We start from the raw sequence: 27320 nt of genomic DNA, 5'->3' as shown, positions 1-27320 counted from the left end.
CAATACCCCCCCCCCCTTAAAAGACCACAGATTGTTTAATTAGCCAAAGGCCTGGTTATAGAGGAAAGGTTTTGCCTGGTGCCTAAAGTTATGGAACGAAGGTGCCAAGCGAGTTTTCCTGGGTGGAGGAGTCCCCAAATGGGGAGCCAGGGCAGAAAAGGCCCCTTTCTCATGTTGCCACCTTCAGGATTGGCTCTAGCAGTCAGCAGCTACAGACCTTCCCCAGGAATATAGTTCCTGAAATTTCACATTTTCAGACGTGTGCTAAAGTTCTCTATGCCAGTTTTCAAAGCTCCCTTCAGGTTGCCTGAAGCAGTTGGGCATCTCTATGCTCAGCACTGCTCTTTCTTTCTTTCTTTCTTTCTTTCTTTCTTTTCTTGACAGTGGAATTCAAGGCTCTTTTGACCAGGGGCAGATAAGAAGAAGAAGAGGAGTTTGGATTTGATATCCCGCCTTTCAAAGCGGCTAACATTCTCCTTTCCCTTCCTCCCCCACAACAAACGCTCTGTGAGCTGTCTACTTATATTCCTTAAAAATTAACCACCAGGTAAGCAGCCTTTCTCAGCCTCCTGGCTGCCAGTTGTTTTCTGGGCCCTGTTCAAGATGCTGAAAAATCCCAAGTCATTTGGCTTTTCATGAAAAAATGCAGCAATGGGGGGAGCTACACCTCTGAATTTCTGCCCAACATGCAAGTATAAGGTACAGAATGCAAAGGTGGCACCCTGTATTTATTTTCACTCTATCCCTGCAGCTGAATCGGGAGGGGGTGTGGGGTGTGTGTGTGTGTGTGTGTGTGTTTGCAATACTTGGAATTCAGAGCCAGGCTTTCTGGTTGGGTCACTGAACAATTTTGTCATGCTGACTCTTGCATGCACAGCATTTTTGGGCTGGGCCACCGACTGTACTCAGCCTACAATTAACCACGGAGTTGGTGCGGCTCACCCTGCCGAATCGACAAGAAGAGGGAAAATAACTCCCTATGCCGCAAGCGACGAGGATGGCTGACAGGACGCTGCTGAACCTGCAGCTGTGCAGCACCTGCGGGTGGCAAGGCACCGCCCAAGATCACACAGATTTTGCTGCTGCAGAAGCAGAAGGCAGCGGCTCTCCTGTGTCTCAGGTGTGTTGGCAGCCCAACTGCCTCGTATCAATTGGCTGCAAATATAAAGAACTGAACCCGGGACATGACGCCTTCTGTTTTTGTTTGTTTGTTTTCTTTGTTTGTTTGTTTGTTGTTTTTAATTTCAACCTTTATTATACAAAAAACTTAAAATACATACAATATAAAAAATTACATTTCAGACATTACAAATTATAACTATACAAAAGAATATAGAAGAAGAAAGAAAAGAAATAGAAAAAGAGATAGAAGATGATTTTATTTACAATAAAAAAGAACCTTCTGACTACACCTGTTGTACTATTTTGAAATAAATTCTTTTTTACACAGTTTCCTGAAGATTCAAAGTGCATGCACATGCAGGAGAACAAAGCTCAGAGTCAGGGCGTGTCCCTTGTTTCGGGTTTGGCACTTCAACACAAGGCAGGAAAGAAAGAAAGAAATGTGGAAGTGCTGAGTACCTGTTCCCCGCACAAGGGGAGTCCTTTGGCAGGCTAGGCGGCCCAAGGAGAGGGAACACAAATAATACCAAGGTGCCAAGCTGCTTTTAGGGATTGCAGGTACCCTTAAAAATCATGGGTGGTGCCTGAGGTTGGCAGGGTTGAGCAGCTGCTGGGATCGTAGCACAAGAGTGCAGCAGGTGTTGCAGGTGTTCTGCATGAAGAAGGTCCCAGGTTCAGTCCCAAGTATATCAAGTTGAAAGGGGTCTAATCGTAGCAGGTGAGGTGGAAAGGATTGAGATCTCAGAGAGCCACTGCCAGTCAGAATAGATAACAGGTGGGCATGATGATCAAATGGATCTCCTTTGAGGCAGCTTCCTACGACCCGGAAGCCAGCGCTGTCTGCTTGGTTTTCACTCTGTGCACAGCCGGCTCTGAGGCAGCACAGGTTGTCTGTAACCTTCCCAAACCTTTCATGGACCAAAGCAGCTGCAAGCCAGACGCCTCAATGAGCTCTGGGGCATTTTCTTGCTCCACGCACCTCAGCAGATGTCCCTCTGCCTGCTCTACCCTATGAGGCCCTCCAAGGTTCAAGTGCCCAAGCCCCTCACTCAAATCCTAACCCTAGGACGGGAACGGGGGGGGGGGGACAAAACTCTTGATTCCACAGGAACACACTGAGTCAGAAGAGATTGTAAAACATGGTACTCGGGGACTCTGTGTTCCTGCCAAGTCTGCTAACCCCAGCTAAGGCCTCGCTGGAATTCTTCCTGCAAGTTAATTTGGCTGAGTCCTGCTGCTTCTCCCTGGACTCATATCAATAAAAGCTCATTCCTGGGCAATGTGCTCCCCGGCAGCCTTCACTTTCCGGCTGGGAGTCTGCGCGTCTTTAAGGGTGCTCTCCTAAAGCTGCCGAGACAACCTCTCCTCTCTCCGTTCCGGCAGTCTCAAGGGCTTTCTGAAAAAGCACAGGCCAGCAGGCCCTCGCAGCAGGTCACGTCCAGCTAAACAGGAAGGCCAATCCCCACGGGGACTTTCGCGCTGAATAAACGCGGCTTTGGTTTTGAACGCGGAGCATGAGCTTCCTGCCAACAACAAAACAGCCATGCAAGCTTTGGGGAGTGTGACCAATCTGAAATAAAGCTGCCGCTGTTTGTTTCTCTTGCTCTGCACCATCACGAAGCTCAAAGAAAGGATGCCCGAGCTTCTGCAGGAGAAATAAACTCGACTCAAAAAACATTTACGAGTCAAAGAAATGACCTGCCAAGGTTGACCTGTGCTTTGCATATAGTTAAAGCTATGGTTTTCCCAGTAGTGATGTATGGAAGTGAGAGCTGGACCATAAAGAAGGCCGATTGCCGAAGAATTGATGCTGGAGGAGACTCTTGAGAGTCCCATGGACTGCAAGAAGATCAAACCTCTCCCTTCTGAAGGAAATCAGCCCTGAGTGCTCACTGGAAGGACAGATCCTGAAGCTGAGGCTCCAATACTTTGGCCACCTCATGAGAAGAGAAGACTTCCTGGAAAAGACCCTGATGTTGGGAAAGATGGAGGGCACAAGGAGAAGGGGACGACAGAGGACGAGATGGTTGGACAGTGTTCTCGAAACTACCAGCATGAGTTTGACCAAACTGCAGGAGGCAGTGGAAGACAGGAGTGCCTGGCGTGCTCTGGTCCATGGGGTCAAGAAGAGTCAGACATGACTAAACGACTAAACAACAACAACAACAGTGGTACCTCGAGTTACAGACGCTTCGGGTTACAAACTCTGCTAACCAGGAAGTGGTTGCTCCAGGTTAAGAACTTTGCTCCAGGATAAGAACAGAAATCACGCAGCAGGAGGCCCCATTAGCAAAAGCACGCTTCAAGTTAAGAACGGACCTCTGGGACAAATTAATTTCTTAACCTGAAGTACCACTATATAAGAGTTTGGGGCTTTTTCCTGCCCTTCGAAGCCACATAGTGGAAGAAAGCCAGTGAGAGTGAGTGATTCAAAGCGGCCAAGGCTCAAGCATGCCATCTCTTCTCCCCAGTACCAGCCCTTCTCTCCAGTCCTCTTTCCACCACCATTAGTGTTATTAGCTGCCTGGGGGCAGTGAAGGATCAGCCTGACTTGCACCTGCACCTTTAGCAGCAGAAACCAGCAGATTAAGCTTCTCACAACACAAGAGGACCACCTGGTAATGCCTACTGATCAAGCTGCAACAGAGGCCAGCTGAAGAGATTGGCTAGAGAACATAAGAAGGGGAACTCTCTAGAGCAGGCCTGAGCAGAAGGCAAATAGGTGGGTAGCTTGCTGCAAGACTCCCAATTGTTTAAAACTCTTAAAACCCTAAATCAGGCTGCAGAAATGAACAAAGCTAAGCAGGAACAGGTTTGGGGGGAAAGAACTATGAGCTCAGGTCAAATCCCTTGGCTCAGAGGCACCCCGTTCCTTAATTTTAACTGTAAGCCATCTATGAGAAGGAAAACTCTGGTCCTGAACCTCCGCTGCCTTGTGGGACGTCTTCAGGAGTAAACCCTACACAAATCCAGAGTGAAATCCCTAAGGCGACTGGATGGCGCCTTCCGGCAACTCCTGCAGCCAAGCTGGTGCCAAACGTCTTGCTCTGCTTTCCTTTGGACCACATCAACGAGTCTGAGAAGGGGTGGTGTCTTGTCGTCTGGGCAGCCCAGGATCTCGAGACACACTGCCCAGGCTTGTGCCCTGGGGAGGTCGCTTGGTGCTGCTAACAAAGTGGTTTGACTTCGCCTCCTGACACTCCATTGTCTCTTGAGAAAGAGAGATGTCAACACATGCCCTTTGTACCTGGTCCTTCTTCAGGTTCTTGCAAACAAAACCTACAAAATGGATCCAGCAAGCCTGAAGCCTGAATGCCCCTGCTCTAGAGCAACTGGTAAGACTGGTAGGCTTTGGTTCGGGAGCTGTCTTATTGCCTTCTGAACAAAATTCTGTTGCGTGGCTTTTAACAGACGCTGAATCTGCAGCAAGCAGAAGGAGATTGTCTTTGTCTCCATAGCATGAAAAGCCTTGTTTGCTGAGTTCTGCATAGAAAATATCTGCTAAACTCGCAAGAGCAGGCTACGCTGGTTTTTCTTCCCGGAGATGGCAACCTTAATGGGAGTGGAAGCAGTGCTGGGAAATAGGGGCTGCTGTGTTTTCATGGGCTTTGTAAGGTGGCAGTCACCGCAAGGGACTTGGCCCAAGGATTTAAAATAAATTTTTAAAAAGTACTTGCCCCTCCCCATGGTGACCTTCTTCATACTGTGAAATCCGTCCCACTTCTTTGCGTGTTGAGATGTTCCAGAGGCACAGAGCTTACTCAAGTTTCATTTCCTTTGGAAGAAATTGCCAGAACTTCTGTCATGTAATATTTGCCCTTCTTTATGAACGTACGCATTGAGCAGAGATGGAGGAAAGTCCGCTGCTCACACATCAGATCTCCAGGGGAAATAGCCAGCAACCTACCGTATTTTTCGCTCCATAGGGCGCACTTGACCATAGGGCGCACCTAGTTTTCAGAGGGGGAAATCAAGGGAAAAAATATGATTCCCCCCCCCCACACACACACACAGCTCTGGGAGCAGCAGTCAGGCTGTGTGCAGCCTGTGCACTTCTCCCAGACCTCCTCCCTGCTTTTGCGGGAGGTGGGGGAATTCCCCCATCTCCCGCAAAAGCCCACAGGAGGGAGAAGGGACTGACGCAGCCAGTCAGTCCCTTGTCCCTCCTCGAGGAAAATCCCCCAAGAGCGGCACACTCATTAAAGGGTGTGCAGCTCCTGCAGGCTTTTCTATGAGGTGGGGGAATTCCCCCACCTCGTAGAAAAGCCAGCAGAAGCCGCACACCCTTTATAGAGTGTGCGGCTTTTGCGTGCTTTTGCGGGTGGTGGGGGAATTCCCCCACCTCCTGCAAAAGCCCACAGGAGCTGCGCACCCTTTAAGGAGCGCACGGCTTCTGCTGGCTTTTCTACGAGGTGGGAGAAGGGACTGACACGACCAGTCAGTCCCTTCTCCCTCCTCAGGGAAAAGCCTCAAAGACCAGGTCGGGGAGCAGCGCAAAGGCGGCACACCGCCTTCCCACTCCCCCCCCCGAGCTTACCCTGAAGCCAAGGAGCCTGCATTCGCTCCACAGGACGCACACACATTTCCCCTTAATTTTTGGAGGGGGAAAAGTGTGTCCTATAGAGTGAAAAATAAGGTAAATGCTAAGACTCAGGTATCTCTCTCCAAAATTACTCAAACTGCCAGCGGCAGCTAGGGATCATCCTTTGCTAGGAGCGTGGGAATAAAGGCATGGCCCCCCCCTCTAAGTATTTCCTAGCTATTCAGAAGAGTAAGAGTGCCTAAAAATTACTTACCACAGGTGCACATTGCCAGATTTGTGCAGTCTACCAACACACCATTGCCAAGCCCAAAACTCTCTGGCAAGGCATTGTGATAAGGCAGCCGACAGTGGTAGCCCTAATCACAGATATCTGATAGCAAATATTGTAATGAGTTTTGTTAAGTTGCAACAGCTATTTGCATGCTACCAGATCCTGAACACATTCACCCAGAGGCTATGACTGCTGATTTTAGTGACTTCTAAGGAAAAATGATGAGAATTTTAGCCTGTGATCCTAACTGATGTTATTTTGGAATTTGTCCCACTAAGTTCATTGGGACCTTACGGCACCAATAATTTTTTTGCTTAAAAAAAAGCAAAACTGTACCCTTGCACAGATTTCCTGAGTGCAGGTTTACCTGGAAGTTATGCAACCTTACTTGAAAACAAGCCAAGCCTTCTACTGAGTTAGGCCAGTGGCTCATCCACACTACAGAATCGTAGAATTGTAGGAAGGGACCATGAGGGTCGCCTTGTCCAATCCCCTGCAATGCAGAAAACCTTCGCCCAACCTGAACCCACAACTCTACCCACGACTGAGCTATCAGCATGTCCTACTTTAAGGTAAAGGTAAAGGTACCCCTGACAGTTAAGTCCAGTCGCGGACGACTCTGGGGTTGCAGCACTCATCTTGCTCTATAGGCCAAGGGAGCTGGTGTTTGTCCACAGACAGCTTCTAGGTCTTGTGGCCAGCATGACTAAGCCACTTCTGGCAAAAACCAGAGCAGCGCACGGAAACGCCGTTTATCTTCCCGCCAGAGCGGTACCTATTTATCTACTTGCACTTTGATGTGCTTTCGAACTGCTAGGTTGGCAGGCGCTGTCCTACTTTAATTGGCAGCTATTCTCCAGGATTTCTCAAGAGCCCTTCCCATGCCAGGAATTGAACCGGTGACATTTTGCATGCAAAGCAGGTGCTCTCCAGGTGAGCTACAACCCTTCCCCACTGAACTCTCTGGGATTTGCTTCCTGGTGAAAACACTAAGAATCAGGCGGCACATCCCCCTTCAGTTTCCATAAAGGACTCTCAAAGGGCATTGGGTTTGGACAACCCACTCAGAAACCCAAGTTCCTACTTCTTCTGTTCTATTCCCTAGACATCTGCTGCGAAGAGCAGATGGCGTTACAGAAAAGCACTTCCTGGGCGCAGCCGTTTCCTTACTTCCCGCAAGCCATGTGATGCTGATCGGACATTCCCAGCCCGAGGATGAGGATGCAGTACAGCTCGGCCAGATGCTTTTTGGTCACTGCTAGCTTCATTTGGTTCTCCCGCATCTCTTTCCTTTCCAGGGCACTGGGCTTCCTGTTTAACAAAGAAGCAAGTCATTAAAAAAAGCATTGCACAGAGCACTCTCCCACTCATGGTTAGACGATCAAGAACACTATGTCTGCACCAGGGAATTCTGACCCAAATGAAAGAAAGCAACAGAAAGATTAGAACATTAAATCATAGGGCTGGAGTGGCACGCCCTGGGATTGCCTAGCAAGACTCTGGTCAGGCAAGCAAGATCCACTATGCCTGGACTATCATTAGTAGATTAGGTGATACAAAAGAACAGTAGGGTAATTGCAAATAAGGAGCAGGAAGGACCAAGATGTTGTGTGCTAGAATGTCTCCAGGTAGGTCAGGTGTGGCTAACCTGTGTTCCTCCAGAACACAGATGGGTCTCCAGCACCCATCAGACTCGGCCAGCAGACCCAGTAGCCAGGGATGATGGGAATCATGGAGCAAGCTTGTTTTCCCCTGCTCTGTTTTTTTTTTTTTTTAATAAATTTTTATTAGGGTTTTTACAATATTACAAAATGAAAAACAAAAAACAAAAACAAAAAATAAAAATAGTTAAAAACAATCAAACTTTTCATCACTTATCTTTCATTTACTTATTTCCCGGACCTCCTCATACCTCCCTTTTTTGTATTCCAGTTCAATTTATTGGTTCAGCAGCTTCTTTCCCTCTTTATTTTACCCTGATCTTTAATCTTAAATTGTTATAACATTAAATTTTTACTTATAAAAAACAATTTTTTCATATTCTTTTATACCATTGCAGCTAGGAACCACTTAATTTCAATCCAACATCATTCTAACATTCATTATTTTTACAATATTTCTGTAGATAGTCTTTAAATTTCTTCCAATCTTCTTCCACCAACTCTTCTCCCTGGTCTCGGATTCTGCCCGTCATTTCCGCCATGTTTTCTCCTGCTCTGGTGGTAGGACTTGAATCAGTGGCTTCAAGTTACAAGGAAGGAGATTCTGACTAAACATCAGGAAGAACTTTCTCATGCCAGTGGGACAGTCTATCTCAGGAGGTTGTGGGCTCTTCTTCATTTGAGGTTTAAAGCAGAGGTTGGATGACCACCTGTCATGGATGCTTTAGCCGAGATTCCTGCATGGCAGGGGGCTGGGCTAGATGACCCTTGAGGTCCCTTCCAATTCATGATTCTATGAATGTGATCCAACAACATCTTGGATGGCCACACCTTATTGGCCTCCCTCAAGGCTGGGGATCCTCTGTGGCCATCCAGATGTTGTTGAACCACATTCATAGAACCATGTCCCAACACCTAAGGAAGCGTTGGTGGTGATCTAATCTAAATGGTCTAGTTTAAGATCTCACCTGGGTCAACACAAAACAAAACAGGTAGGTGTTGGGGCATAAGGCAGCTGACAATTCAAACAAAAGTTGGGTTGACTCATTTGTTTGACCTGTACTCTGTAAGCTGTCTTTGGAAGGTATTTATATTTTGAAAGGCAACCTAATAGTCTGTTACAAGGGGGCGGTGGGATGGACGACATCATTATGGCTGAGCTCCATGCAGGAAATAGCTTTTGCCTGTTGCGGACTCTCCTGAAAACCCCCGGGAAGCAAGAAGGTTGGTGTTCCTTGCCAACACGCAAGGGGCAACAGAGTAGAGATACCCAGGCCAAGGCACTAGTGAAAGTAGGTTTGGGTGCATTTGTGGAGAAAGAAGGGAGAGTTCTGTCCACTTTTCAACAGTTTGTGCAACACCCACCACCCCAGCTTCCGCTGGTCTTAGGCCACAACCACCAATGCAGAACTGACCTCAAACGCAGCCGTGAAGGAGAACAGGAGAGGTGGGGCTGACCTGAAAATGCTGAGACGCACTGACTCAAGTCTCCTTGTGGAGGAAGAAAGTCAGAAACGACCCAGGAAAGAAGGATGGAACCAGTCAGAGGAGACTGAAGAACACTGGGCTCAAATAGCTCCTGGGATGTGACAAGTGTCCCGCAGAATCACAGGAAATGGTCTTGGACTCCCAACTTCAGACTATTCATCCATTAGTCACCTGAGCACTGGCAACTCTTCAAGGTCTTGGGCCTGAGGCCTCATGGCTTGTGGTCTTTCTAACCAGCACAAATTGGGTCTTGAAGAAAAGCACACCGACACTGAATATATAGAGCAATAGCGCTTTCTAAACATGACGGGACTCCGCTTAAGACACACATCCAAGCGATTTTACTCACCCCATGAAAGATTTGGGTTTCATCTCCAAGGCTAATTTTTCCAGATAAAAATTCAGATAGTACAGCAGAGCCATGAGAAAATCATCTAGCTGCCGGCACCTAGAGCAGATTTTAAAAACAGAGCAAAACACCACGTCACCCATGTAAACTTCTTCACAAGGGAGCAGTTTTCTTTTGCTAAATGCGGCCCACTGGGCAATGGCACCTGGGTACCCTTCACGATAGGGACACGGGTGGCGCTGTGGGTTAAACCACAGAGCCTAGGACTTGCTGATCAGAAGGTTGGCAGTTTGAATCCCCGCAACGGAGTGAGCTCCCATTGCTCGGTCCCAGCTCCTGCCAACCTAGCAGTTCAAAAGCACGTCCAAGTGCAAGTAGATAAATAGGTACCACTACGGAATTGTATAGATGCCAAAGATATCTTTCAGAATTCAGGTCTTGATGACACAGGATTTGGCAACCTCTCCGCTAACATCTGACTTGGTTTTTACAAGGTGCCGTAAAATATATATTTATTTTTTTTAAAAAATGAAGTGAAAGCATCCCACTGTGAAATGCAAATACCAAATGGCATACCTCATAACTAAAGAGAAAGAATGGATGCGAAAGGAATCGTCTTCGTGGGCCAGAAACAGGGCAGCGTCTGAAAACATTCAAAATGAAAATTGTAAAAATCTGTAGCACTGCATTCTCGTCCATCCTTGCAAAGTGTCTGCAAACTATCTCAGAGAAGGTTTTTACATAAATTGAGTTCTGTTTGCCTATATTTTTAGACTAAACTTCCTCCACGGAGCTCAGGGTGGTCCACCTTATTTTATTCCCCCCTCTAGCCCTGTTAACTAAGCTGTGAAGAAATTAAGTACTGTCCCCAAATCACCCAGTGAGCTTTACGCTAGGGAGGATTTGAACCCAAGTCTCTCCGGTCCTTGTCGAACTTATGGAAAATCACATTCGCTGAACTCGCTTCCAGTTCTGATTTGTTTTGACCCTTAGGGCTCTGGCTTGGCCATGTCAGCAGAATGGAAGATGGCAGGATCCCCAAGGATGTGCTCTAAGGGGAGCTATGCGAGGGGTTGGGGAATAATAATAATAATTTATTATTTATACCCCGCCCATCTGGCTGAGTTTCCCCAGCCACTCTGGGCGGCTCCCAATCGAGTGTTAAAAACAGTACAGCATTAAATATTAAAAACTTCCCTAAACAAATCACATGGAATCCTAAAACACGCTTACTAAGAACAAATCACATGGAATTCACTTATCTCCAAGCAGACATGTTTAGGACTGCCCTATAAGGGATTGGTGTAACTTGAGACGGGAGTAAGGAAAACAGCCCATTAAATTTGGGTTGGTTTTATTTGCCCTGCTTTGTTTCACCTTCAGATAACAGCATGCCTCCTTCCAGCGAGCGCAGAAGTGGGTGCGGTTTGGGTGTAGGGCTCTGTCAGTGATCCCAGGGATTCTACCTGGAAAACTCTGCCACTGAGCTATGCACCAGGAGATGTGTGGGGTGATGGATGCACGTCACTATTGTGGCAGGCTTGGAGTTTATCAAAGCTGCATCAGGCGTGACCCAAGAGGAATAAGCAAGTCGCCCAGGTCTAGTTTTCATGGAGGCGGTAAAAATGCGTCTGGGTGGTTCACCTTTAGAATGCAGGTGAGACTCGCTTGACTGAAAGCTCCTCTGTACAAAAGCAGTCCCTGAATATAGAAATCTACCAAGTCAGGGAAAGGGGCCAAATTAATACTAGGGCTTTTTTTTTTTGCACTTAATGCACATGTTTGTAAAAATACAAATTACATCTATTTTGGTTCTTAATGGCTGTAGGCACATCACGCCTTTGAAGCACATCCAAAGCACACAGACACAACCTTCAAATAATTCTGGGCACAGTAGTGTGTTAAGGGTTGCTGGGAAATGTATCAACAGTGCCTATAATCCTTTGAAGGGGAAATGTGCTTAAAAACACACACACAGAGTACTAGTCTAGCCTTCTCCTCATCATCTATTTTTCTACATGGAGTGTGGAGGGGTTTCTTCTTCTTCTTTGTATGGCAGAACATTAAATCATGTTTGCTCCCACCTGCAGTTTACTCTGAAGTGCTATTACCCAGACACAGGGTTTTCCATCTCCATAAGAGTGCGGCTTCTAGCACATTTTGACAACTTGTCTACGGTGGATTGACCTATGCGTGGACAGCCTTTCCTGTCCAGAAAGATTTCCAGAATCCCAGTCCAAATTTAAGGTCTTGCAACGTTTTTCGAAGCTGACTCAACTTTTCAAAGGAAGAATGCGAGGCAGTCCTCCTAGGGCCATACCATTAAAATGCTAGAGGAAAACAATGCGCTTAGAAATTACTGTTACAACTGATTTAGCGATTTATGCCACACCTTATTTATAAAGAAACGTAAGGGGGGTTACATGCCAGGCATAGGAAGCTGAAAGGCCACACAACAGAGAGACGGGTAGGCAGGGAGTTTCTGATGTGAGGGAAAATACATGCCCACTTCCATCTCCCTCTCCCTGCATTCTGAATAGTCTGCTCTGGGCAGGCGTATACCTGCAGCACATGAGAATGACTTTAGGCGCACTGCTGCATTCATTGTGCTTACCTGCTCTGCGCTTTCCCAAGCATTAACCAGCTTTAGTCAAACAAAAGTGCGCTGAAATAGTGCCTTTGTAATACTTGCTTTGTTTGCAAATACACAAAAGCAGCTACGTATGCCTTCAGGCGAAGCCAGAGTAGTGTAGTGTTTGAAGGGTCAAGAGTAAAAGCCGAGAGACCCAGGACCAAATTGTTCAGCCATGAAAGACACTGGGTAACCAGTCAGTCTCTCTCTCAGCCTCACCTACCCTGCAAGGCTGCTGTTGTGCTACGCTACCTTCAGCTTCTGGAAGAAAGGTGGGGCATGCATGTTTTAATCAGGGTTGCCACCATGTTTCAAACAGTGAAAATCCGGAAAGAAAAGTTGGTGAGCATTTTTTGGGCAGAGTTGTTGAGCTTTATTCGCCAGAAATGACATTGCTGAAATAGATTGCCATACGTTCGGATTTTCCTGGGCATTTTCGCGATTTCCACCCCAGACGTATGGTAACCCTAGTTACCGTATTTTTAGGAACTTTTGAATAAGTATTAGGAACTTTTGAATAGGTATTAAGGCAAGGAACTGATAAACACAGGTTCACTTTTGTGCTGCATGATTGACTTTTCTTTGACGAGCCCAGATTTAACACTAACCAAAACTAAATACCGTATTTTTTGCTCTATAAGACTCACTTTTTCCCTCCTAAAAGGTAAGGGGAAATGTGTGTGCGTCTTATGGAGCGAATGCAGGCTGCGCAGCTATCCCAGAAGCCAGAACAGCAAGAGGGATTGCTGCTTTCACTGCGCAGCGATCCCTCTTGCTGTTCTGGCTTCTGAGATTCAGAATATTTTTTTTTCTTGTTTTCCTCCTCCAAAAACTAGGTGCGTCTTGTGGTCTGGTGCGTCTTATAGAGCAAAAAATACGGTAATAAATGTCCCCTCCAGCTCAGTCCCCTATTGTTTCCAATACAGCAAAATGCAGTGCTCTTTGTTTGAGTCTCCTGAGATTCAGGCTTACTGCACCTTCTCTGCCCTTCCCATAGGCTCCGATTCACATCACATCCCAATGGCAGGAGAGACAGAGAAACAGAGAGATTTCCATACGACCAAGTGAAACACTGCCACTCACCACTCCATTAAGAAACATTTGTCAAACCCTTGGCCACACCTACGTGTGTTGGGCAAAAACCATAATGAAGCCCATTTGTGCAATCCGAGATAGTAAAATGTTGTAACCAATGCTATGAAGATGCCATTATGAAAGAAGAGACTGGCACCATGATGCGATATAGGAAAGGAGGTTGCCTTTCTGCCTTTTCCTGCTCCATATGGACTGGAAATCTTGCATGACTCAAGTTATTTCCATGACTGGAGCCTTTCTGCAAAACACCCACTCCCTGTTTGGTCTGTAGCGCATAGGACTGCCGTTGCTGATTCTGTGCAAGACTGTTAAGGTGGACGGTGCTCTTGGCTCCCACAGCTGGGACAAAGAAGCTATTTCTTTGATTTTTATGATTCTTAGGTATGCTGGACACAAGCCATTTAGCCAAGTAAACAAGTGCTGTTGACTCGGGATAACACTGAAATCAGCAACCCTTGGAACAATCTCAAGGATGCCAGAGAAGATCAATAAGCTGCAACTAATTTGGCAATTCAGCACCCACACTTACACTTAACGTCTTCTAGAGAAATCAGTTCCTTTTGCAATCGCTTCAACGGCCGGGGCGACTTATCTTCTTGGATACTTCTCCGTACGGCAAAGATATCTCGGAAAAAAACAGGATCCGGTCTGCAGATAAAATGGAGGGTGGGTAGGACTTGCATTTCATTTAATTGGACACATGCCAAGGCAACTCTGGAGCTAAACTCTGGCATGTTCTCTTTCCAGGTAACCTTGATTACGTTGAAAACAAAGGCAGAATTCAGCCTTCTATGGGCACATGAAGCTTCCTAACTGGTCTCTCGAGCATTTAATATCCACAAAGGGGCGGCACTTAGGACATCCACAACACGCATTTAAAGCACTGTCATACCACTTTAACAGCCATAGCTCCCTCCCCCAAGAATCCTGGGAACTGTAGTTTGAGGGTGTTGGGAACTGTAGTTCCAAGAGGAGATTCCTAGCAACTACAGTTCCCAGAATTCTTTGGGGGAAGCCCGGACTGATGGAAGTAGCATAAGAGGGCTTTGAATGTATGGTGTGGATGTGACCTGGAGGGGAAACACTTTGCAAGACACAGTGATGAAAATGGCCCAGTTTGTGCAGCCGTCTTCCCATCCTACCGATGCAGATGGCCTGTGGACCCGTTCTTTCTCATATTTGAGGGTGTGGATCCTCAAATGATCAATTGTAGTTAAGGCATTATGGGATGCAGGTGCAGAAGAGGGGAGGGTAGATACATCAGATGTATGTATGGTGTACACATCAGCAAAAAAGCAGGCCTGCGATGTTGTGTTGCTATTGTTCCCATTTTACAGACAGGGAAGTGACTGCAAACAAGTAGCTTGCCCAAACACGTTTGCTGCTAAGCAGGCAGAGGTGGCCCGTGACATTAGGGCACAAAATCTAAACGGCAATGGCAACAATATAATAATAGACCAAATAATTGACCATTTGCTTCCCTTTAATGGTGCACTTGAGGCAGGCCACCTCACTCTACCTAGAATGAATTGGAACTCCTGTCTCAAGAGTCACAAAGGAGAACTTTTTAAAACCAATAATTTTATTTTAAAAAAATAAATAAATTGGTGACATCAGTGGGATTCCCTTACCATCCAGGTCAGGCTCAGACCATTTCTCCATCTAGCCCAATACTGCCTACCCTGGCAGGCAGCAGCTCTCCAGGATCTCAGGCCTTGGTCTTTGCTGGGGATCAAACCTAGGGCCTTCTGCATTGAGCTATGTTCCATCCCCCAAGGTACGTCCAGTCTCTTCCCCTTCCCTTCCCTAAATACAGGATTTGCGTGGGATTTGAATCCAGGACTTCTTACACCCTTGCCAAGACCACAGACTATAGTCTGGGCATTTCAAGCTCTGCTGATTTTTAAACTGGGTCACCTGTCTGGCGTTTTTGTGGCCGTCTCTTGGAAGTGGATGGTTTTCCCTTTCTTTGACTTCTTCTCCACTTCCTTATCTTCCTCCTTAGGCTGAGCACTGCAATACCAAACAGAGGGGAGTTTTCGGTAATGGCAGTGGCAATTCATACAACTACACAGGAAAGAGAGCTCACCCTGCATCTCTCAACCACAGAGTGAGCCCAGCAGAGAGGAATGGCAGCAAGTCCAGTGCCAGTTTAGGATGCAATCTTGCCCCTGCCCACTATAATTCAGCTGGGATACTTGGTTTTTTTAATTTTCCAAAGCCCCAGCATCCACAACATTTCTGAGTTGATCTGTTCCTCCTCCATCCTTAATAATCCCCCCCCCCAAAAAAAAATGAATACCGAAGGCGAGGGGGAAACAGCTTCAGGGATTGGACAGATGGTTCTTTATGACATCACAGCATGCTCAACCAATCAGCGTGGGGTATCTTCTGCTTCAAAATTACAGAGATGTTTTCATTTTTTATTCTTGCAGAGATTGAAGGAATGGGTATGTTTGGACCAATTGCACTTAGGGAGAGATGAGGCATACTACTAGATGCTTTCACAGTTGGAAAGAGCGGCATCCTGCAAACTCAGGCTCTTTTCAATTGTCACTCTTTGTTTACTGTGGAATACCTCTTCTTACCTCCCATCCCTGCCAAGGGTTCTATCAGGCCTGACATTTGCCTCCTTTCAGAGGCAAAGAAAAAACATTTCAGTTCCTCCATGCTTTTGGAAAACAAGGATTCTATTTACTAAAATGTATTGGTTTCATCCTGCTGATTATGATCTGCTATTGTTGGAAATGCTGTAGATTCCATTGGTTTTATTGATTTTAATGGACTGTGCATGGAGGGGGGGAAATCGTGCTGCAAGGCCAGGCGCTTCATAAACTAGCTCACTGGCAAGTGATACGAAATCACGATAACCACAAACAGAAACGCAACCAAGTCAGACAGAAAGGGACACTGAATCCTTACCATGCAAATTCAAGACTTCGGCTGTCATCTTTCCAGTACCACAAGCCAGGGTTAACTTTCGTGAACTGCAAACATTTTGGAATACACAAGTATCGAGGCGTTAATTTAAACCATTTCATCATTTTCATGTTCGATTTTCAGCTCCAAAAATCCAGCGAGCTCATAAGCCTGACCGATAAGCCCAATGCCATGTGCTTCTGAAGATGGGTGATCTAATGTACGCCCAAAACCAGGGCTGTAACAATCACTGGGACATTATCAAGCAATCTCCAGGGATATTATTTCATGGTATTATTCTAAAAAAAGACTGATGTCGTGAGCCACCAAGCCTTAGAAAGACAACTTTTCCTAAAGGCTTCCACAATATTGGCCACCGGTGTATATAAAGGCCAGTGGTCCATCTAATAATCCTAATCATAATAAACAAGACATTGACTGAATATTTCCAACTGCCTATTTAAAAACAGCAACAACCGATGCCGACTGGTTGCTTCAAGTTTGTGACCATCAGAAACACTATGGATAGGGATGGAAGGCGGAATAAATATATATGAGCACATATAGTGTTGTCCGACCTGTGGGGTGCCGTCTCATCAGATGTCAATGAGATAAATAATTATACAGCTTTTAGGAGACATCTGAAGGCAGCCCTTCGGGAAGTTTTTAATGTTTGAGGTTTTATTATGTTGGAAGCTGCCTAGAGTGGTTGGGACAACCCAGTCAGTTGGGTGGGATACACAAATAATAATGGTGATGATGATGATGATGATGATGATGATGATAATAATAATAATAATAATAATAATGCAAGCCAGTTGTATTCCTCAAGTAAGATTTAATTCATAAAAGGTTAGACAGCCAACATAGTGCAGTGGTTAAAGTGTCTGCCTGGGACCTGGGAGACCAGGGTTCAAATCCCCACTCAGCCATGAAGTTCACTGGGCGATCTTGGAGCTCATCATGGTCTCTCAGCCTGACCTACCTCACAGGGCTGAGGGGCGGAGGGTCCCCAATGTAGGCCCTTTGGGGGGCTTTTGGAAGAAAGGTGGGGTAGAAATGTAATAAGTAAATAAACGAAGCTCCTGAATTGTGGATGCAAGAGTGGGTGCCTCTAACATTTGGGTTTGAAAAGGGGATTTTGACAGGTGAAGGTTGCATGGCGACCCAGCTATGAAAGATGCAAGCATTTAGGTTTGGGGAGGCCCTCAGCTACTGAAGGTAATGGGGCCCTTTATATGTCCAGCTGTCCGTTGTCAACAAATTGTCGCTGTTTTTTGTGTTGAATATATGCTATATGGTAATTTATGGACCTGATAGGTATCTAAAGCCATTTGCACATAACAAAATATGTATTTTATCAAAGTAATTGTTGAATTGAAATACAATTAAGAAGAAGTGTATTAATGGTGAAATACAATTAAGAAGAAGTATATTAATAGTGAAATAATTATTAAGCTCTAACTTAAAATGTTTTTTTTATTTATAACAAACTTAATAATGCAAAAACAGTGTTGCTGTATGTTTTATTGTATTTGTTTTTTATCTTATATTTTGGAAATGTACATCCAGGTTTTTTTCCATTTAAATTTTTTTGGGGGCCCCCAAGAGAGCGGGGCCCTAAGCTATAGCTTGTTTAGCTTATATGTAAATCCGGCACTGGGTGCAAGACCCAACCTGGCCATATCCTACCTTGGGCTTTTTTAAAAAAAGAAAAAAAAGGAACATCTGCAAACTCCACCCCACCCCCAAGAAGTTCCACAGTAACTGGACACATCCAGGAATGCAAACTTACTTACAGGCACTATATGTCCCTTGGGCAGCTCCAGGAACTGTAGCTGAGACATGGCGACACTTTGTTTACTGAGAGAGTATCCTGGCAACAGCTCTCTGTCTCTCTTTCCATCTTGAATAGAAGGGTCGGCTCTCCCGCTGGAGACTACAAGTCCCATCATGCAACGCGGCAGGCATGCCCCCTTTTTTTTTAGTCTGTCTGCGTGGTGGCTTTTGGCTCTCTTTTTCCAACCAAAGGGCGTCCTCAGAAATTCTCCCATTTGCGAACCCCCTTCCCAGATACGTGTGAACAGGACGCCCGCGTTTCGTGTCGCAGGCGGCTTTCCTTTAAAATAGCCCGTCCGACACACTGACTGGTTTCAGAAATAGGTGCTACTTCTGAGCAAGATTGCTTGCTTTCTGAGTGAACTGCCTGCGCTCATTTTTCTCTCACACACGTATATATGTGTGTAATATTTATTTATCTGTTTTATTTTAAACTTTATTTGAACTTTAACATGGAGAAATGTAAAGTATTGCACTTGGGCAAAAAAAAAATGAGAGGCACAAATACAATGCTTGCTTTCTGAGTAAACTGAGTAAACTGCCTGCACTCATTTTTCTCTCACACACACATATATATGTGTGTAATATTTATTTATCTGTTTTATTTTACGCGTTAAATTTCAGTACCACCCTCCCTCCGCAAAGGAGCCGAGGGCGTCAAGCAGCAAAGCAGCACCACTGAAAAATAATTTTTAAAAAATGTTTTAACACTGAGCATCTTAAAACAATCATACAGCCACACCATGATTTCAAGGTTGCCAGGATCAATGATGTTTTCAGCCATCAAATGCCTGGGTGAACTGGAATGTGGTAGTTGTTGTTTTTTTAAGTCCCTGAATGTTAATAATGCTCCTAGGCTGGGGGAGTTTTCCACAGATGAGCCACTACCAAAAGGGCCTTGCCGCAGGTAGTGCCAACCTGGCAGCAGTGTTACAAAATCGGATTTAGTTCGTGTTTAATATGTATTTAACTTTAAATGTATTAAGCTACCTGCACTGAGGTTTTGGCTGTTATGCACTGATGCACACACAGAGAGGCTTGCACTGGGAGAGTAGAGCGGACTGCAAACATGGCATCAGAATGACTTTGACTCATGCCCAAGAAGAGGGTGTCACCTTACGTTTCCACCCATTCGCACACCTAAATCCTCCCCAATTCCTTTCATTAAATCGCGCGTCCCTGCTGAAAGAGCTTGCTGATGGTGGCTCAGGTCCCTGCGCAACGCCGGCTCTGAGCTCGGCTTACTTCTCTGCCTGCGCCCTGTGACCTTTTTTAAACAACAGCACACTGTATGTTGTGTTTGCAGTTGCTATTGTGGGCTGCCAAGGATATTCTGGAGCCTTGGCAGCAATGCCGCATATTTATCAAGAACAAGAAGAGAAGCAGATTTGGAAACAAACGAGGTTTTGGAGTTGCGTCGAGGCAGCGCTTCAAAAGCAGTATCAAAAACAGGGTAAAAAGAAAGAGGCACAGTGAAGATAAATGTTTCTGTCATCAGCATGTGCTTATTAAGTCTGGCTATTCAGTTATCAAAAGCCTCCAATCTTTTCAGACCCAGGCCCCCACTGTTTAACCCAAACATGCATTTGGAGACCTGTTACTTAATCATTATTTTTTACCATATGTATGTATGGTGCTAATTCTGCTGTTGCAAATCACCAACTCAGCAACTGAAGAAGAACGAGTTAGATAAACCACTTTTAAAACATACTGTATCGATGAACTAAAAAGGTGCCCTCCATTAAATCAACAGATTTAATTTCCTTCCTGATAATAACTGCAGGTTGCAAGTGTCACCTCAGAAGAGGAATGCCTCTTTTCAGGCAAGATCTACTGGGACACATCATTTAAATACAAAACAATGCATCCCTACTTCCCCCCTTTCATATGCAAATTTATGCAGCTGCATCAGTTAGCTGACTTAAACGCTCATGCTCAATTAAATAATATTTTTTTTAATTGGGTGCAGATCTTCCAAATGTCCCTATTTTCCAGGCACAATCCTGGATTTACAGAAGCCATCCCAGTTCCTGATTTGATCTTGCAATGTCCCGCTTTTCCTTAGGACGTCCCTATTTTCATTGGAGAAATGTTGGAGGGTATGGAGTTATGTGACCCCCAAGTTAAGGAGATAAGCAACTATACAGCCTTTAGAAGACATCTGAAGGCAGCCCTGTATAGGGAAGTTTTTAAATGTTTAATGTTTTATTATGATTTTATATGTGCTGGAAGCCGCCCAGAGTGGCTGGGGCAACCCAGTCAGGTGAGCGGGGTATAAATAGTTAAATCATTATCATTGCTGTTGTTGTTGTTGTTGTTGTTGTTGTTGTTGTTGAATAGGACGTTCCTATTTTCATTGGAGAAACATCAGAGGGTATGTGGTTGATGGCTTTACTTGTAATGATTTGCACCCGAGGTTTTTGGACTCAAATATGCAGTGTCCATATACCTCAGAAAAAAGAACAGTGTTTCTTAGTTACAGACCTGAAAGGTTTGTGTTAAATAAACATGTGTTACATAATCCTGTATATCATAGCTTTTATTTAAACTAATAAGCCTTAAACTCTCCCCGCAAAAGCATTGTGTCTGGGGAATGCCTTGCATTCCACGGAGGAAGACCGAAATAAAATGGAAATGCCTTCAGGTCTTGGCCCTCGAAAAGTCTGTGGATGTCAGCTCTGGTTTCCTAGGGAATTATTACGGCACAACTACCTTTGCGCTCGACTATGCAGCGCTGAATTCGTTCCCTGCACAGCAGCTGCCGTTCTGTTTATTTCTGCATTGGCCGCTTACCTGCCAAATGTTCCCTTCCTGTTCTCAATAAGCAGTTCCTTGCCTCGGGGACAGAAACCAAGAACATTAAACTCACCCTGATCTGCTCTTCTGTACTTTTCCATTTGACCCAGCTCATCCTCTGCCATCAGGTGTTGTTGGTGTCGAGGTGTGTGTGTGTGTGTTAAGGGTAGCATTTTTTTTGGCGGGAAGAACAGAGAAAGGCTTGGCAGGTAGAATGATTGGAAGGGGGGGGACAGGATTAAATAGCTCAAGAATCCTTGTTAATGAAGCTAATCCTGGGGATGCCAGTTACTTTTTGGCCCCCGTGCAATGCTCTTTTCTTCTCATACATTGTACAGTATCACACATGATTAACCACATCCGCATAGTAGAGAAGGGAAACGAACTTTCTGGGCAACATTGTACGGATTGCTTGCCAATTTAGGGTGGAGCAACGAGTGTGAGTTTTACCTTTGAAAAGGAAGCTGGTTTCTGCATGCCCAGGTGCCTTCAGTGACAAATTATTACGCCAGTCGCCTGATTAAAGAAAGCCAATCCACTGTATGAGTTTTAACCAGCTAATTTGCGTAAGGGCACACACACCACCTCCGAAGTAAGAAACATCTTCTCTTTGCTCTTAGATCAGTGGTGGGGAATCTCCGGCCTGCCAGCATGGTCAGCAGTCAGGAGCGATGGGAACTGGAGGCCAGGAACATCCGAGGGCCACAGATTCCCCACCCATTTTGGACGCTTCTGAGCACAATTCAAAATGTTGGTACTGACCTTTAAAGCTCTAAATGGCCACCGGCACTGTATACCTGAAAGAGCGTCTCCATCCCCATCATTCAGCCCAAACACTGAAGTCCAACTCTGCCTCCCCCTCCCCCCAAAAAACTCTGCTGTTAACTTTCCTAAACTGGGTTTCCTCAATGCATGTACTATACTGCATAAGTTCCCGTGGAAAAGTGATAGGGAGGGGAAAGGCATAAGCCCCTTCCACACATGCTGCTTCTCCTCTTCAAAAATAATCACACACACACACACACACACACACACACACACACACACACACACAGTTATTTTGAAGCCGAGGAGTGGCCAGAGTTTCCAGATCTGAGTTTGCTACTGAACAGACAAGTTGGTCCATAATTGTACTGCTTCATGTGTTGAAGGCGGCTACCCTCCGCCATCCCAAAGCCACAGTTAGGGCTGCACAGAGCTATTCTGGCTGAAGTTCATGGCCAGCAGCAACACTGGCTTTACATTAAAGCCTTCAGTAAGAGAAAGTTTCAATTAGCACGGAGTGCCACTTATGGGAAGGGAATGTAACTTTTAAAAACCTGAATAGCCAGCTGCTCACAGTAATAAAAGGCTCCCTACCCCTCTCTGCTCCTCTTTTTATTTTTATTTGTTAATTTAAGGTGGTGCCAACTATTCTTATGCTGCTGGGAATGCATGCTGCGGTTGTTCTAGCTGCTAACCTTTGATTGTGAACACGCCACAAGGAGAAAACAACATTAAGGGCAGACAGATTTCTTAGCACCGTATACACAATTTGGCTTTCTGCTCCAGCATTTTGCAGAATCATCTCCACTCATCATTCATATAGCGTTTTGGGTCACAGGCATCCTGATTCATCCGCTTTAATGTCCCTGTGCATTATTAAAAAGGCCCATTTGGCAGATGAAAAGCCAAATGGCCGAGAGAAAGCAAATTGCTCAAGAGCACAGAGAGACAATACAGTTTAGCTGGCGTTTGATTCCAGTACTGTACTCCCAGGTTCTTGTGGAAAACGCTAATCACAGGATCCACACCCATTGTATTTGAAGACAAAGGCTATGTGTATATCACTGGCTTAAAATGCAGTGAGGTGCTTTGCTGGAAGTATTTTTTTTATATGTATATTTTTTGCTGCATTTCAAATGGCATGCTCATCACTGTGCATATCAGTCAAGCTGCACATGTTTCCAAGTTGCCCAACATTGGTCTGCGCCAGTAGGCGGAGAGGTGGCATGGATGCTTTCATGTAGCTTAAGTTTTCAAATCGGATCGAAGCTGGTTTTGAGGGGAATGCATCAAAATACAGTATTCTTCAAGAAACTGCAGGGTAGATGGAGATTGTGGCCAATGCCATGTGAATACAGCTTCACAAACCAGAAGGGGGGTGGGGACGGGACATGGGATGCAGAGCAAATAAGAGTGTGTACACAGCCAAAGACAAAAGAAGTCAGACTTGCAAAAAATCTATGGGGCTCTTGTTGCCTACCTTTATGATAGGATAATAGGAAGCTGCCTTATGCTGAGTCAGACCATTGGGACACCTGGTTCAATATAGTCTACAATCAGCAGTTCTCCAGGGTTTCAGACAGGGAACATGCATTGCAGAAGTTTGGACTAGATGATCTTCATGGTGCCTTCCAGTTACACAGTTCTATGATTCTGTTATTTCCAGCCCTACTTGGCGATGCCAGGATTGAACCCAGGTCTTTCTGCATGCAAAACAGATGCTCTGCCACTGAGTTATGTCCCTTCCCCATAACACTGGTCTTGAAAGACCTACACTGGCTCCCAGGACATTTCCGAGCACAATTCAAAGTGTTGGTGCTGACCTTTAAAGCCCTAAACGGCCTCAGCCCAGTATACCTGAAAGAGCGTCTCCACCCCCATCGTTCTGCCCGGACACTGAGGTCCAGCGCTGAGGGCCTTCTGGCGGTTCCCTCACTGCGAGAAGCCAAGTTACAGGGAACCAGGCAGAGGGCCTTCTCGGTAGTGGCGCCTGCCCTGTGGAACACCCTCCCACCAGATGTCAAAGAGAAAAACAACTACCAGACTTTTAGAAGACATCTGAAGGCAGCCCTGTTTAGGGAAACTTTTAATGTTTGATGCATTACTGTATTTTAATCTTTTGTTGGAAGCCACCCAGAGTGGCTGGGGAAGCCCAGCCAGATGGGTGGGGTATAAATAATAAATTATTATTTTATTATTATATATATTGCTGTTGCTTTTATATCAGCTTCATATTTAACAACCATAGGCACCCGGGTATATTCTGCAGCAAATAAGCAGGCTGGAGGCAGAGGAATGGATGACTCCATCCTTCCTAGACCAACTTGGTGATAGCCACCAATAAAGGAAAGTCTCTTTCTCCACAACCATCACAGAAACGCTGCAGGCTTTTGACGGAGGAGCAGATTGTTCTATTGCTTCTCCAACAGTTTGCATTGCACACAGAACTTCCTTTCCTTTTTTTTCCTTTTTATTAGTCTGCTAAGAGGCTAGCAGTCTGTGCCTCCTTGCTGTCCGCAGAGGATGCACAGGGATTGTAACTTTTGTGGGCTTATTTACAGGTCTGCTTTTATATAGCTATAAACCAGGGATGGAGAGCCTGTGGTCCCCCGACAGAATGTCGCCCTTCAGGCCTTTCAACCTGACCCGTGGGACTTTTCCCAGGCCATGTTCCCTCCCCAGATCTCCCTGAGTGTTTTCACCTGGCTGGAAAGTTTCCTTCAAATCTGATAATGCCTGTTTTATCTGGGTAGAGAATGAGCAGCTCCCCAATAATATTCTGTCTGTTCTGGGGAGAATCTTCCTCTCCAACTAAACAGTCACTCCTTCTCCTTTCCCTATGTGCCACTTTGCTCCCAGAAATCTTCTTTGCAGACTGTCAAAGGTAGCCATGAAGGTAAAGCAATTCATTTATTTCTGACTCAAGGGCACAATTTCACTAGGACAGTCTCCAGCATAAGCTCCGTGGAAACATTCATGAGAATTGCTCAAAGGCCCGGAACAATTGCTTCAGAAGATGTCCCTAGTAGATTGCCCTCTTTAATTCCAGAGCGTTTTCTAGCCAACTTTCAAGTTTTTATTTCATAAGGCACATCAAAGAGAGAGGAAATACCATCTGGGATGCATTGTGCCCACGTTCCCCTCCATTGCAGCTGTCTGCTGGGCTAAATGCAGAGCATCACCTGCAGGATGACAACCACGCCCAAACACTCCCATCGCCCTCGGGGTTGCGTTCAGATCTTGCAGATTCAACTCCTGTAGAAGTTGTGCCTATCGAGCCAAAAGACTGAAGCATTTTTTTAAAAATCTAGATTTGGGAGAAGTTTGCCATATGACAGTTCTGGCAAGGGTGGTCCACTTGCTTGCTTTACTATAGGGTCGACCTACAAAATCCAGACTACATTAATGGCACAGAACAAGCATGTCAGGAAAAGGAACTGTGCACTAAGCCAAACGACACAAGAATTTGTTTAAATGCTGCCTGACGGTTGCTTTAGTCAAATTGGGTATTTGCAGAGCTGGCCCTACTTTCCGGCAGAGATCTCAGGTGACAGCTGCTAAGGGACTTGGAGCTGGCGGAGCTCTGTGCTCCATGCAACCAGTCCCACACACCCCCACAGTGGAAGATCTATTTAAAGCCCATTTAAAACATGGTTTCCACCCCAAGGAATACTGGGCGCTGTAGTTTGAGCTCTGGGTAAACTATAGCTCCCAAGATTCTTTAGGAAGAAGCGTGTGCTTTATACATATAGCGTCAATATGACCCAAGTGCCAGCCCAGCTAGCTTCTGTTGGAGTTGAGGGCAGCAAACTGTATCATTGCTTGCTCAAAACGAACTTTGAGTTTAAATGAGATTTAAGAGGAGAATTGCCCTGGGCCCATTGTTGTTCAATGTCTTTATAAATGACTGAAGGAATTGAGGGGATGCTCATTGAATTTGCAGATGACACCAGACTGGGAGGGGCACCTAATGTTGCAGAAGACAGAATCATAATTCAAAATGAGCTTAACAGATTGGAGAACTGGGCGCAACCTAACAAAATGAATTTCAATAAGGACAAATGTAAGGTTCTGCACTTACGCAGGAAGAACAAGATGCACAAATATAGGATGCAGCAGCAAAAAAAGTGAATTCTATTCTAGGCTGCATCAACAGAAGTGTCCAGAACAAGGGAAGTAATAGTACCACTCCATTCTGCCTTAGTCAGACCACACCTGGAACACTGTGTCCAATTCTGGGCACCACAATTTAAGAAGGATGTTGACATGCTGGAATATGTGCAGAGGAGGGCAACCAATATGATCAAGGGTCTGGAAACTAAGCCTTGTGAGGAACAGTTGAAGAAGCTGGGTAGGTTTACCCTGGAAAAGAAGAGACTGAGAGGAGATAGGATATCCATCTTCAAATATCTCAAGGGCTGTCACGTGGACGAGGGAGCATGCTTGTCTTCTCCTGCTCAGGAGGGTAGTACTCGAACCAATGGCTTCAAGTTGAAAGAAATGAGATTCCGACTAAACATTTGGAAAAACTTTCTGACGGTAAGAGCCGTTTGGCAGTGGAACGAGAGGTGGTGGACTCTCCTTCCTTGGAGGATTTTAAACAGAGGTTGAATGGTCATCTGTTATGGTCATCTCTAGCTTTAGCTGAGATTCCTGCATTGCAGGGGGTGGGACTAGATGACCCTTGGGGTCCCTTCCAACTCTAAAATTCTATTACTCATTCTAAGAACATAGGAATCTGCTTTATATGGAGCCCATCTAGCTCAGTGTGGTCTACGGTGATTGGCAGCGGCTGTCTCGGCTTTCAGGCAAGGAGTCTCTTCCAGCCTTTATTGGAGATGCCAAGGATTGAACCCTGAACCTTCACAGCATGGAAGGAAGATACTCTTAACCACTGAGCTAGGGCCCCTGTCTACATACCTAGATTTCCTGCACCACTAACAAAGTGAAACATGGCTACTTCGGGTTGTGAGGGGACACAAAGTTATTTTATTTCTTATTCTTCTTCAACTACAACTGCCATTAAACCCGACCACTGGTCATGCTGGCTGGGCATGATGGGAGTTGTAGTTCAACATCTGGGAGGGCCACAGCATAGCCACATCAATTTAAGGCTTCCGAGGACAAAAGTAGAGCTTTGAATTGAGCCCAGAAGAAGTGGAGGCAGTAAAGATATTTTAGTACGGCTGGATTAATGTTCCTCGCTCTCCTAAAAGGTCTCTGCTGACTTCAGTTCCAATTTCTGGTAACCAAAACCCGATTTCCATTCTTTCTCCTCCACCTCCACCCCACTTTCATAGGTTTTCTTGATGCCTTTACTGTCATGTAAACAGAAACTCCTTCCACGATAACGCTTGAAAAGAGCAAGCAACATCAAGCCTGCCTGTTCTCATCCCAATGGGTGTGTCAAGCATTTCTGTTCCAGCGAGGGTATGAAATCTCTTTTACCACCTTCGGAAGCTGCAAGAGGCTGACTAAGGGAGTCAATCCCACTGAAGTCCACATGGCAAGGTTTGGTCTAGCCCTCTGTAAAGCCTAGAATCTGAAAAGTTTCACCAAATGCCAGAAGAGGCTGCCTCTCCTTACCAACATGCCCCTAATTATATTGTAACTTTCTGGAGATTTTAATTGTAAGACACGTTGGGAGCCAATCTTAGTTGAGATCAGGGTATAAAAATAAACACAGACTACTTGCAATATATGTTCAACTCTGTGACCTTGTATGGAGGTCCTCGAGATTTTTCCGATACTGATCAGAACACAGAGAAGAGTCATCTTGCTGAAGCCTTTCAGGTCTAGCTTAGCAATAAGAAACTGCAACTGTGTACACACTATAGCTC

General features: G+C 45.5%; 1 protein-coding gene across 1 annotated transcript in view; it reads right to left on the bottom strand.

Annotated features, from left to right (window-relative positions):
• PPP1R36 (protein phosphatase 1 regulatory subunit 36) overlaps positions 1-18252 on the bottom strand; it is a 31882-nt gene extending 13630 nt beyond the window's left edge. The window contains exons 1-7 of the mRNA XM_028744750.2: positions 17880-18252; positions 16084-16148; positions 15079-15174; positions 13691-13809; positions 10011-10077; positions 9435-9533; positions 7107-7247 (exon numbers count right to left, since the gene is read on the bottom strand). Coding sequence (XP_028600583.2) covers positions 7107-7247; positions 9435-9533; positions 10011-10077; positions 13691-13809; positions 15079-15174; positions 16084-16148; positions 17880-18134 — 842 coding nt within the window. The 5' untranslated portion in view covers positions 18135-18252. The remainder of the gene's footprint in view (positions 1-7106; positions 7248-9434; positions 9534-10010; positions 10078-13690; positions 13810-15078; positions 15175-16083; positions 16149-17879) is intronic.
• Between the last annotated feature and the right edge of the window lie 9068 nt (positions 18253-27320).

This window comes from Podarcis muralis, chromosome 1, assembly GCF_964188315.1.
Source record: "Podarcis muralis chromosome 1, rPodMur119.hap1.1, whole genome shotgun sequence".
Taxonomy (NCBI): Eukaryota; Metazoa; Chordata; class Lepidosauria; order Squamata; family Lacertidae; genus Podarcis; species Podarcis muralis.
Note: the sequence above shows the minus strand (reverse complement) of the source record. Positions and strands in the feature narration are given on the sequence as shown.